Here is a 13,493-nt window from a genome sequence, read left to right as displayed (position 1 = left end):
ACATAGATAAAAATAAATCTTAAAACAAAAAGCACCAGGGGAGCTTCAGAGGACAGAAGAGATTGAGAAGGAGTGGAATTTGGGAATGGGGCAACTGTGTCTTAAAGACACAGCACAGGAAGAGTAGGAGTAAGCTTGCTCAAGCCTACTCCTTATAAATAAAGGCAGGACACTGCTCAGGTGGAGTGCCCAGCCACTGATGGATGAAATCATTGAGGGTAAGGGGTGTGTATTTCCTGCTGTAAGTGAGCTATTGATACTCTGTTTCCATGATGATGGGGCTGTACACAGCCTACTTTAAGATGAACATGAAAATGAGCCTGTGAGAGGCAGACAAAGGAATGAGGTGAAGCACTGATCAAGGCTAGACTGTAGAATGCCAAGGGATTCTGAGTGCCATGTGGGTTCGGTGGTGGTGCTGAGAAAGTGCTAGAAGGTGCAAGTCTGATTTTGAGTTAAGAAATGATTCTCTGGGCATAAAGTGGTGAGGACCATGCATATATCCTGCTTAGCTAAGACATGATTGTTGATTGAATACGTCTGTGTTAATGTATACCACCTTAGGTTGATGAAGATGAGCCCCTGTTCCTCAGCTTGATCAACGACCTGTTTCCAGGGTTACAGCTGGACAGCAGCACTTATGTGGAACTGCAAGCAGCAGTGACTAACCAGGTCAACCTCGAAGGCCTGATTAACCACCCACCCTGGAACCTCAAATTAGTGCAGGTAAGGGCCTTGGAACCTCGGCGGCGAGTGCACGGCAGTGGTCACAATGGCGGGGGATCTTAACCATATGGTGCTTACTCCCTGTAAGTGTTGAAACTGAATTAAAATGCTGGATAGCCATCATCACCAGAAGAATCCTCAGGGGGTGGTGGTTGTTTTAGTAAGAAAGAATTTGTCTTGGTAAAATCTGGCAGTCATTTAGTCTAGCTGTTACTTAACCCTCATGAGAAGGTCGATGGTAACCAGAATTCAAGAACATTTGGGGTAGGAAGTGACAGCCCAGCCGGCTTCTTGTAGTCACGCTGGCAGTATTGCCTGCAGCTGACAACTCAGGGTTGTTTGTGTGTGTGTGTGTGTGTGTGTGTGTGTGTGTGTGTGCGCACACACACATGTTATGGTTCACCTACATTAGTTGTCTAGCCCAGGCTGACTTAGAACTTCCCATGTAGTTGAGCATGGCCCTGAACCCTAGACCTGTAGTTGGAGTTTTCTCCAGCCCCACTTGGGCCCGCAGCCGCTCAAACACAAGTAAACACACAGATGCTTATATTAATTAAAACCGTTTGGCCTAATGGCTCAGGCTTCTTGCTAGCTAGATCTTACACTTAAATTAACCCATAATTCTTATTTATGTTTAGCCACGTGGCTTGGTACCTTTTCCCAGTTCTGCCTTCACATCTTGCTTCTCATGGCTGTGGTGGCTGGCGGCATCTCCTGACTCAGCCTTCTTTTTCCCAGAATCCTTCTGTCTGCTTATCCCGCCTATACTATACTTTCTGCCTGGCTATTGGCCAGTCAGTGTTTTTTTGTTTTTGTTTGTTTATCAATCAATCAGAGCAACACATTCACAGCATACAGAAAGACATCCCCAGCATAGACCCTCCTGCCTCTGTCTCTGGAGTCCGGGGTCACAGGTGTGCACCACTACTCCCACTGTAGACTGAGGTTTCAAAAGCTAAGGGCTTCATGTGTGCTAGGCACGCCCTCTATGACTGAGCTGTGTCCACAGCCCACTCTGTGCTGTGTCCTTAGGAGGTCTCTGTGAATCCCCTCTCCCACTCCCATGTACCCAGTTTCTGTATGCTTCTACTTCTAGTAGCAAATGGAAGACTGAAGCCACTTTGTGTGTGGGCACATGAGCAGGCATTGCCTGAGTACTTTACCACCCCAAGTGTCACTGTCATCTTCTTAAGGAAGGATGGATGGGTGAGGGGAAAGGAAGGCCAAGTTCCTCTGATTCCAGACAGACAGTCCCTGGCGGGATCATGCTTGTCTCCCTGCTGCTGGTGTCCTCCATTGCGATATTCCCATCCCTGGGCTGTTATCTCCACACCCTTCTCTAAATCTCCCGAGTGTACTCCCCGAATAAATACCTTCCTTACCCAGGAAAAATTCAAATTGTGCTTCTGGAAACCCAGAAGGCTTTGCGCTTCTCCTTTCCACCACTGGGGGGTGACATCACCACACCACAGGCACACTCAGATCCCAAGGAGCATAATAAGAGCTGGTCCTGTATTAATTATTTCCAAAATGTAATTCAAATCCCATGTTGTTATTACTTATCACTTATGTCGTTTTGAACGTGACTCCAGTTTGCTTCCCTCATCCAGTAAAACAAAGAACACTTGAATGTTATTTAAAGCTTTTGAAATTTCGGCTAACTTACACGAAGGCCAGCCAGAGACTCATATACATTTTCCAATGTGTCATTTTGATCGTGTAGTTATATGAGACCTCGCTGGTACGGCATGGCCTGATGACTCTTGGGCCCAGTGGTTCTGGGAAGACGGCGGTCATTACAATTCTGATGAAGTCATTAACAGAGTGCGGGAGGCCTCACAGAGAGATGCGGATGAATCCAAAGGCGATTACCGCACCCCAGATGTTTGGCCGACTAGATACAGCCACCAATGACTGGACGGATGGAATCTTTTCCACTCTGTGGAGGAAGACATTGAAGGCTAAAAAGGGTACGCACGGGTCTCCCTCTGGGTTTGCTTTTTCTAGGCAAACTTATTAACAATGACACAGTATTTGCTTAGTTTTCTGCCTTTTATTTGCTGATGAAAAAATCAATTGATTTTTGCCCACTTGTTTGCAGGTGAAAACATCTTCCTCATTTTAGATGGCCCCGTGGATGCTATTTGGATCGAGAATTTAAACTCTGTGTTGGATGACAACAAGACACTCACCCTGGCTAACGGGGACCGTATTCCCATGGCCCCTAACTGTAAACTGCTGTTTGAGGTGCACAACATTGAGAATGCCTCTCCTGCAACCGTGTCAAGGATGGGCATGGTGTATATCAGCAGTTCGGCTCTCAGCTGGAGGCCAATATTGCAGGTGGGGACTGGAAACAGGCAGGGGTCTACATGTCTCCAGCTTTCTCCATTTTGCTTATGTGTATCCATGTGTGTGTGTGTGTGTGTGTGTGTGTGTGTGTGTGTGTGTGTGTGTGTGTAGGTACCCATGTGTGGGTCCATGTGGAGGCCAGAAGACAACTTGGGTGTTGTCCCTCAAGCCTTCCTGCCACCCACACTTCTTTTATTTTTAAGACTGTCTCTCACTGGCCTGGAATTTGCCACGTAGGCTATTCTGGCGAGCCAGTGAGTGTTAAGGATCTGCCTGTTCCCACCTCCCCAACGCTAGGATCAGAAACATGTGTCATCACACCTAGCTTTTTTTTTTTTTTTTTTTTTTTTTTTTTTTTTAAATGTGAGTTCTAAGAATTGATCTCTGGTCCTCGAGCTTTCAAGGCAAGCCCTTGATATCAGTTGAGCTGCCTTCCCAGCTCTGTACCTCCTTAGTAAGCACAGAAACTGTTCTTTGACTCCAGGCCTGGTTGAAGAGGCGCACCCAGCAGGAGGCCACTGTGTTTTTGAGTCTGTACGATAAGGCCTTTGAAGACACATACACATTCATGAAACTAAACCTGAACCCCAAAATGCAGCTCCTGGAGTGTAACTACATTATGCAAGTAAGACTTGACCTGTTCTGTACCCCCACTTCTTTGAACCCAGTCACCACTCACAGGCATCTAGAAGAGCAAGTCCCCGGGGCCTGGGGCCTTGGAGACCGTTTCGTCATGTGAAGTTGAATTCCCAGAGGAGGAAGGATGAACTTTAATCTAGTCGTCTAACTCTGGAACCCGAAGCAACCTTTGGACACATTTAGAGGGGAGCTTCTGCCTTTTTAGATTGGGAAAGTGAGGCTCAGTGGCAGGAGCGGGGGTGTAGGGGTGTAGGAGTGTGGGGGGGAGCGAGGTAAAACCCACACCTGCAGGTTCCCAGCTTACATCATTTCTATTGGTTGTATAGCCTGTCTGAAGCCTTAATTGTCCCCTAGCACTGGGGACTATCAGGAGGATGTCAGGCAGTGTCTCGAGATATCTCTGTTTTCTTTTCTCTCCCCTTCCTGCTTTTGAGTTTCTACTTTCAAGTATTTTAACCGGAACATTTTAAAGTTGAAAAAAAAAAAAAAGAATAAAAAAGATCTTATTTGAAATCTCTTGCAGTCTCTCAATCTCCTGGAAGGTTTAATTCCCTCCAAAGAAGAAGGTGGCATCTCATCCATGGAGCATCTCCATAAACTGTTTGTGTTTGGCCTGATGTGGAGTTTGGGGGCCCTTTTAGAACTGGAGAGCAGAGAAAAACTCGAAGTCTTTTTACGCAGTCACGGAAGCAAGTTAGACCTGCCAGAAATACCCAAGGGTACCAATCAGACCATGTATGAGTTCTACGTTTCTGATAATGGTAATTATGGGTCAAACAAGATGACTCTAAAATGTAAATTTCTAAGAGTTGAGAACTAAGCCAACTAGGAATGTAACAATGGATACCACTGTGAAAATACGTCAGAGATGGGATTTTCTATATTGGCTATACTGGAGGCTGGGACCCCCCTGACTTCTTCACTTGGAGTGGTCTAAGTAAAATCTGCTTTGAGAAGCAATTACTGGCATATCACTTGCTTCCCAGTGCTTAGGGAGCAACGTGGAGTCACCCACCATTGATGAGCCCCACAGAGTGTCTGTTGCCAATGTCAGAATGAACAGAGAGAAGGGAGTGGGCAGGGCTGTGCTTCTGTGTAGCCCAGGCCCAGCTCCCCTTTCCTTTAAACAAATACCCTTCAACCTGATGCTTTTGCCCAGAACCAGGCTCAATTCTTCTAAGCCCCTTAGAGAACAAAAACAATAAACCCTCCCTCCTTGCTTCCTATATTTACCTCTGCTTTCTCCCCAAACCTCCAGAGCAGCAAAGGTATTTTTGTGTTGAATGCATAAACTCAAAAGGATAAATAGAACAGGAGGGGAGCCAGCAGTGAGACAATCGTGATAGCAAGGAGGCTGAAGATACAAAGCATTTGATTTAGCATGCGCGACGACACAGTTAACTCCTGGTTGAGAAGTAATTTGTTGTACATCTCCAGAGCCTCCAGAGGGCCTGGGAAGGGGAAACAGCTGGGAGGTGGAATTAGTAATCACAGGGCTGGTTCTCAGGCTCTTTAAGAAAAAGGATTTCCCAGGTCTCTTTCCAAAGCGGCTGTGGGGCAGCTGCACCCACCCGATACCACAGAGGGCTGAAGGAAGAGCTTCTGGGTTACCCAGGCACTTTGGAGGGGAAGAGAGCCTCACCAACGGGAAGGGGCACGCATCTGTGTTTGGAGGGGCCTTCTTGGAAGGACTGAGACAAGTACAAGGGTCAGCAGATAATCATGAGAGTTGGTTCTCTCCTCCCAGAGCATTACATACTTAGTGCTCATAAAGGGTTCAGCTCATCTTTAGTTTGTGTGTGTGTGTTTGAATGCATGTGTGTGTTTGTCTCTGTATAAGTATGTATACATATTTTTATGTGTGTGTGTATGTATTCATGTGCGTGTGTGTGTGTGTGTGTGTGTGTGTGTGTGTGTGTGTCCTCGCCATCACCAGATATTAGTAGTTTTGTTTGGAGAGACTGTTTTCTTAGATCTAGAAGTCTCTGCTTCCAGGCCAAAAGGGGTTACAGTCTGGGTTTGGCCTCTACCACCACCAAGTTGGACTCAGTATGTGGAACAGTCATTTAGACACCAGGCAAAGGCAGGAAGAGAGCCAAGTTCTGACATAAGGGGGGCTTCTAGCAGGTGTGAGGGAACCGCCAGGCTCATCAGAGCAGCAAGGGATTGATCTGGAGGAGGCGGCTAGGTTAGGGGGTTCAAGATGGAGTGCCACAGCAGAGGGCCATGCACAGAGAGGAAGAGCGAGAAAAGAGTCGAAACGGAAGGACAGACCCACAGGCACTGTCACTGCACTAGCCGAGGCACTGAACGAGCGCGAGGCAGTAGACAGGCAGGCACGGGCTCCTTGCTTTTGTGCCTCCCTGACAGTTGTGGGGCAGTCTGCTCTCACCAGCCGCGTGTATCTCCTTCTCAAGAGCAAAGAACCATTTACAGCAATACTGTAGACTGTAAAACATTCAGAACAGGGAGACTTTGTAGCACACTGTGTCTATATCTCAAGAGAATAAAGGTTTCAATTAACCCCAAAGTAAACAGAAGAGTGGGCAATGATTAAAACAAATCAATGAGATAGAAACTAGAATAGGGGGAAAAAAAAAAAGACGGAACCAAAAGATAGTTCTTTGTAAAGATCAATAAAAGTGATAAAGCTGTTGTTATTAGAGGTAGCAGAGGTTAAAAACATAAGAAGATATAAATTACCACTGATGGGCTGGGAGATAACCTCAGCCAGTGACATTTTTATCGTGCTGATGTGGGAACCCGAGTTTCATCCCCAGGACTGATGCAGAGACGCTGGTGTGGTGTGTGTGTAATCCCAACCCTGGGGGAGAGAAGATGAGGCTCCTCTGTGCTCACTGGCCAGCCAGCCTTAATGGTGAGCCCCAGGCCAGTGAGATACTCTGTTTAAAAACAAACCAAACCAAACCAACCAACCAACCAAACAAACAAAAGCCCACAGTAGATGACAGCCGAGGGAAAGTCACACGGAAGGTTATTTCTTTGACCTCTATATGCTGGCACACACATGAACAAGTGTACATTTGCACACATGCAGAGGAATAAGCGAGTAAATAAACAGCCATTGGCAAGAATGAAAGGGGGAACATTAGATAAGTAGATGCATTGATGCTTTGGGGAAGCATTTTAATGCATGATCTAAGCGATTGTGTCTAGCACTTTACATTTCTATAGCTTTACATAAACCATCAAAGGACACATTTTGATTAAGATGAAATTCGACCCACCATGTAGGTGATTGGGAACACTGGAACAAGAGACTTCAGCCCTACTACTATCCAACGGACAGCATTCCGGAGTATTCATCCATCTTGGTTCCAAATGTTGACAACATCAGGACCAATTTTTTGATAGACACTATTGCAAAACAACATAAGGTAAGTGTGGTGAACTCTTAGGTGGTCCCAAACCATGTAAGAAACACATTTTCTCTCACGTACCACAGAGAGAAAACATAAATCCCAACACATGGGCCCAGACAGGGTGTTGCTGGAGAAGGACCTTTCTGACAGTGGTTCCAGGCTCCAGAGTTAGTCTTCTTCTCTGTCTCCCGTGAGCTAATGAGGAACGAGGCTGTTGCCTTTCAGACTCACTTCTGTACCCCAATGGGCATGTGAATGGGCAACCATCTTCTCTTCCAGCACCTGGATATCACTGTGTATACTTTTTACTTGAATTTTTCATTTCCCTGGGAGTGATTGTAGAAAACAATTTCAAAAATGCATAGCATCGGCTCATGGGATGGCAAGTCATAGCAGGTAGAGCCATAAGGTGTTTGGTACTGAACACAGTATGGCATCTTTCGGCATAATTCTTCCGCAATTGCAGGCTGTCCTGCTCACGGGAGAGCAGGGGACTGCGAAAACCGTAATGGTGAAGGCCTACCTGAAGAAGTATGACCCCGAAGTACAGCTCTCCAAGAGTCTGAATTTCTCCTCTGCCACAGAGCCAATGATGTTTCAGGTAGAACCCATCATCTGCTGTGGTAATAAGCATGCTAAAGCTTTAAAGTGGCAACTTCAGTACAGTGAGGGTGCGCTCTGTGTTTTCCCAGACACGGGTTTAGCAGTTGGCATCGGCTAAATTTGCCTTTCTTTTTTTTTTGAAGACTTACTTATTTTTATTTGTGGGTGTGGGTGTGTATGTGTGTGTACGAGTATGTACACTGTATGCATGCAGGAATCTGAAGAGGCAAGAAGCGGGTGCCAGATCCTGGAGAACTGGCATGTGTGAGCTGCCCTGTGGGGGCTGTGAACCAAATCCAGTCCCTTGTCAGAGCAGTGAGCACTCTTTAGTTACTCTTTAAAGACTCCTCTCCAGACCTAAGTTTGCTCTCATGTGACTGAATTAGAAGCCAAGCAGTGTAGTTTGGCTTAATGTTGAATCAGAGGCTGAACTTGGGAGCGTGTCAGTTTTAGTATATTGATGGTTCACATTCCCGTCTCTTGTTTTGAAACACTCCAGTGATACGTATTTAATAATTACGCTTGAACTGAACCGGTTCTAGTAGTGAATTATATTCTGCTTTGAAAACATGGTTAGTTTTAAGGCTTGAAATCCAGTGCATGTGACAGACCGTCTCCTTTTCTCTAGAGAACAATCGAAAGCTATGTGGATAAGAGAATGGGAAGCACCTATGGGCCCCCAGGAGGGAGGAAGATGACTGTGTTTATTGATGACATTAATATGCCTGTGATCAATGAATGGGGTGATCAGGTATGCCTAAGAACTTTATGTAGTTGATCCGTAGCTCCCCTGGAGCTGGAGTTGCGGGAGATGTTGCATCATGCGAGTTGGGTATCAAAAACTGAAGTGGGGTCCTCGGAAAGAGGCACACTCAGCTGAAGCCTCCTTCCAGCCCAGTGTTTTCTGTTAAATCAACCACCTGCACATTAAGCCTAATCATAGTTCTCAGCCCTTTTGACTTCTCCTCTTTGAACCCATCTGTGGTTTGGTGGGACTCCCCATGCCTACTTGGCATCTTGACTTCATGCCCTTCCTGGCTTCTCTGCTTCGGCCTCGCTCTCCCTCTCCAATGACCACCTACGAGCTAAACAATTCCAATCAAGCCGACAAAGCACCACATCTCCTGCACTCATCCAACTGCAGACCATGGTCCCAGTTGACACCATCGGTCAACCCAAGTCATTCCCCGTTAGAGGACCTTACTGTCATGGCCAGCATCTGGCATGTTCCCAATTCACTCCCAGTGGCATACACTGCCTCATGAGCTCCATCTAGCTTGAGTCCACCAGGTCTGGCCCTTTGTCCCTGTTCCCACTCTTTATGCCCCCTTGCTCTAGGATCCAACAGAAGCTCTGTGCCCACCCTGAGAGCAATCCTTGCATAGTTCTTCAAAGCTTCCGTTCTACTTCTGGGCTGAGGGATTTCAGTGGTTCTCAGAGGTGGAGGCATGTTTAGCTCCAGCCTGCCTCTGTTGTCTGTAGAGTTCTAAAACTCAATTGTTCATCTAGGGGTGGCTAGTTAGACTTAAAAAACATCCCAAACTTGTTCTGCAATGAGTCTTGTTTAACTCAGGAGTCAGCTGCCCTGTATTCAGCCCATCAGGAAACATGCTGTTCTCCATATTGAGACACTCCTCCCAGGAGCCTTGTATTTCATTTCCCTACTTTATTTTCTCGGAAACATTTATAGTACACTATTTTATTTGCACATAAGCATACACTTGCGCATTTTGTCTCCCACAAGAATGCATGCTTCATGAAGATGGATTTTTGTGTGTGTATAAAGAGAGGCTGGCACACGGTAGTTGAATACTGGTTGGATGAAAGACTGTTCTATTGGGGGTGCTTATGTGCAGTCCCTTTGGAGATACCCCAAAGGAATTTGAATACACAGAGTTGGAGCGTAGAAGGGAAGCTAAAGCCAGAGTAACAGCTTTGAGATTCTTTGGGATGTGGCGTTCCAATGGTGTGGCTGGAATCGTGAGAAGGAAGGGGGAGCCCTGGAAAGCAGTTAAATGTGAGAGTGGGGGGATGGGGGGGGTAAAGCATGGCTAGGGAGTGATCCAGAGTCATCAGAGGAGTCTGGGAAGAATTATGCCTCAGAAACCAAGGCAAGAGGAGAAGGAGGACACATTAACAGAGTCAGAGCTGCCTCCAAACCAAAATGTTGAACAGTTCTCATGTCAGAGCTCGGGGTTGAGACCACTCTCCATTTTGGTATAAAGTGTCTAAGTGAGTGCGGGAGGTGTCTGTGGTCCAATTTGTAACTCTAGGTGCTGTTGCCAAGAGCACCAAATATTTCCCAACCTTCTACCCACCTAAACTCACTTGGAAATTTGTTTTATCAGTCTAGTGAAGGGCACCCTGGACCCACACCAGATGTTGGTATCATTTCATTCAGGTTGGCCTGAAGGGGATGGCCAGAGTCGTAACCACGCTTCCACGGAAGGAGTTCAGTGTTTTCTGATAATCTTATCTGTCCTATGTTTTTTAGGAGTTGTTGAGAATTAGCAGTATGTTTAAAGATGTTGCTGTATGAAATTTCAGATAACTAATGAGATTGTGCGGCAGATGATGGAAATGGAAGGGATGTATAGCTTGGACAAGCCTGGAGACTTCACCACCATCGTCGATGTACAGCTCATAGCGGCCATGATTCATCCAGGAGGGGGGCGGAATGATATCCCACAGCGCCTAAAAAGACAGTTCACCGTGTTTAATTGCACACTGCCTTCAAATACCTCTATAGACAAGATTTTTGGTACGAGTACTATAGATGCTTAATATTTTTTTTTATTGTATCACATAATGGATATAAACCATGCAAATATTTACTTAAGAGCTAAAATGTCTGTCTGGAATGGGGACAAAGTATCTGAAACGAACATCTAAATACCAACATTAAGATGCCTGGTATTGATAGCCTGTTCTAGGACTCAAGATACTTAGAAAGAACCTTGTAGATGGTGGCATAAGAAGTGAGGGAGGGGTGAGGGGGTGGCTTAGTTGGTAAAATGTTGGCCATGCAAGTCAGAGGATCTGAGTTCAGTCCCTCAGAATCCCATAAAAACATCCACATGTGATGACACACACTTGTAGTCCCTGTATTGGGGAGGTAGAGGCAGGAGTATTCTGGGGTTTGCTGGACAGCCAGCCTACCCGTTTTGGCAAGCACCAAGCCAGTGAGAGATTCTGTCTTAGAAAAGGTGTATGGCTTCTCAGGAACAGCAGCTGAGGTTGTCCTCTGGCCTGGGGACACACACACACACACACACACACACACACACACACACGTACACACACGTACACATACACAAGTATCCACATATGGGTACACCTTTGCACTTGTACACACACACCCAAGCATACACACACACACCCGACAAGTACCCACATATGGGTACATCCTTGCACATGTACACACACACACCTAAGCATACACATACACACACAAGTACCTACATATGGGTACACCTTTGCACATGTACACTCATACACCTAAGCACACACACACACATACACTCACGCACGCACGCACATACACGCAAGTGCACATAAAGGAAGCTCTTTTGTTTTGTCCTCACGTGGGTGATCAGGGAGATCTGGGCTGATGAGTGGCAATACTTCACACAAGCCCACAAAGTTAACAGTAATAACTAGTACTTTGAAATGTTAATGAAATTGATTGTTGGTGCCAAATTTGGCATCTATAACATGTACTATGGGAAAATTTGAAATACAGACTACATTGTCATGATTGCTTGATGTGGCAGGCAATGGGAGTCAGAAGCAGAACGGGAGGAGAAGCAGGAACAGTCGGTCATTTTTATGGGAAAACCATTAAAATTGGGTCCCATCTCATGCCAAAGCACAAAATAAAACACATGTAGACAAAGGACCCAGCTATGGAACGCTGTAGGGAGGATTAAGTATGAGTCGGTATATGGCCCACTGCCACTAAGGGTAGCTGGGACTTCTGACTTAATCTTGTAATGACTTACTCATTAGAATAAACATGTGCCCTGTGACCTTTTTCAAAAACCGTGTGCCTTCCTTCTTATTTTGTTCCCAGGAATTATCGGCTGTGGATACTTTGATCCGTGTAGAAAGTTCAAACCTGAAATCTGTGATATGGTTGGTAATTTAGTCTCAGTGGGCCGAGTGCTGTGGCAGTGGACCAAGGTAACTAACTGCCTTGCTCTAACAGAGGACCCAGGTTCTGTTCCCAGCACCCACATGATGGCTCACAACTGTCTGCTGACTCCAGTTATGGAAGCTCTGATGCCCTCTTCTGGCCTCTAGAGGCACTGTACACACACAGTACACAGATACACATGGAGACAAAACACTTGTACATATAAAATAATTTTAAAAAAGTCTTAAAAAATACCCTGACAGGGGGGTTGGGGATTTAGCTCAGTGGTAGAGGGCTTGCCTAGCAAGTGCAAGGCCCTGGGTTTGATCTTCAGCTCCACCAAAAAACAAAACAAAACAAAACAATATCAACAACAAAACCAAACCCTGACAAACGCCATAGGGTATATTTTCAATACAGAAAGAGGCTATTCTGTGAACAGGTACTAACATGAGCATTTAGTGAGTTAGTTGTGTGGGTTAGTTTGGGGCCATCTGATTTAATCAGAGCAATCTGCAGAAGATGCTTGGGGGTGCGGAGCCAGCTTAGTCAGTAAATTGCATGTTGTACAAGCATGGGGACCCAAACTGGGATCCTGAGCATCCATATAAAAAGATAAATGTGGTGACACATGCCTGTAAGCCTAGTTCTGGGAGGCAGAGACAGTAGGCTCGCCGGCCATATAGTCTTGCGAAATCTTTAACCTCCAACCAAGCACAATGGGAGACACTGTCAAAATTTAAGGTGGAACATGATAGAGGAAAGATGTCTGACACCAACCTCTGGCTTCTACACACATGCACATGCATGTATACATGCACCTGCCCACACAGCAACAACTACACATGCATAAACCACACACAAGCAACTAAATGTGAATAGTCATTCTTCTTAACCTGTGTGATCGCCAGTTCATGTTCAGTTTGTGTTATGATAGCTTTTCATGTCTACATAGCTCTGTCTTTACCTATATACCTGTGGATTTCTCTGCTCACTCATCCATATACACTTGTGAGGTCAGCCATCATTAGGCACGGTCTTCCCCATGGTTGGTTTGTGTGGTTTGTGGGAATTCACGGGGAAGGGGCTTGTTTGAGGGTGACCAGTGGCAGAACAGTAGGCATTGGAGGCTGTCTCTTATATGTTATTCTAGAATCCATCCTGTTTAAGGATTCCTGGCTTTATAATTCTTATATTTCTTATTTATGATTTTTTTTTATTGTCAATGCTGTGACAAAAAATACGAACTTGGTTTTATTTATTTACTCACCAGGTCCATTCTTTTTTTTTTTTTCTGAGACAGGGTTTCTCTGTAGCTTTGGAGCCTGTCCTGGACTAGCTTTGTAGACCAGGCTGGCCTCGAACTCACAGAGATCCACCTGCCTCTGCCTCCCGAGTGCTGGGATTACAGGCGTGCGCCACCACCACCCAGTGAGGTCCATTCTTAAACAGGAAATGTGATGGGAGCTGGGGAGATGGTTAAGAGCATTTGCTGCCTTTGCAGAGGACCTGGATTTAGTTGGAAGCACCCACATGTTGGCTCTCAACCATCTGTAACTCCAGTCCTGGGGGATCCGATGCCCTCTTCTGGTTTCACTGGGCACTGCACCCCTGTGGTGCATAGACCTACATGCAAGCAAACACATAAAAAATTA

The 13,493-nt window shown here is 45.8% G+C and overlaps 1 protein-coding gene across 2 annotated transcripts in view; it reads left to right on the top strand.

Annotated features, from left to right (window-relative positions):
- Positions 1–13,493, top strand: part of Dnah8 (dynein axonemal heavy chain 8) — a 234,034-nt gene that overhangs the window by 101,947 nt on the left and 118,594 nt on the right. For both annotated transcript variants that reach the window (XM_036167928.1, XM_036167929.1), the window contains 10 exons: positions 565–726; positions 2,450–2,696; positions 2,828–3,069; positions 3,563–3,703; positions 4,241–4,478; positions 6,973–7,115; positions 7,567–7,701; positions 8,332–8,454; positions 10,251–10,464; positions 11,776–11,885. In XM_036167928.1, the coding sequence (XP_036023821.1) occupies positions 565–726; positions 2,450–2,696; positions 2,828–3,069; positions 3,563–3,703; positions 4,241–4,478; positions 6,973–7,115; positions 7,567–7,701; positions 8,332–8,454; positions 10,251–10,464; positions 11,776–11,885 (1,755 nt within the window). The remainder of the gene's footprint in view (positions 1–564; positions 727–2,449; positions 2,697–2,827; positions 3,070–3,562; positions 3,704–4,240; positions 4,479–6,972; positions 7,116–7,566; positions 7,702–8,331; positions 8,455–10,250; positions 10,465–11,775; positions 11,886–13,493) is intronic.

Source organism: Onychomys torridus, chromosome 18, assembly GCF_903995425.1.
Source record: "Onychomys torridus chromosome 18, mOncTor1.1, whole genome shotgun sequence".
NCBI classification, from domain to species: Eukaryota; Metazoa; Chordata; class Mammalia; order Rodentia; family Cricetidae; genus Onychomys; species Onychomys torridus.
This window is presented reverse-complemented; position numbering and strand designations above follow the sequence as displayed.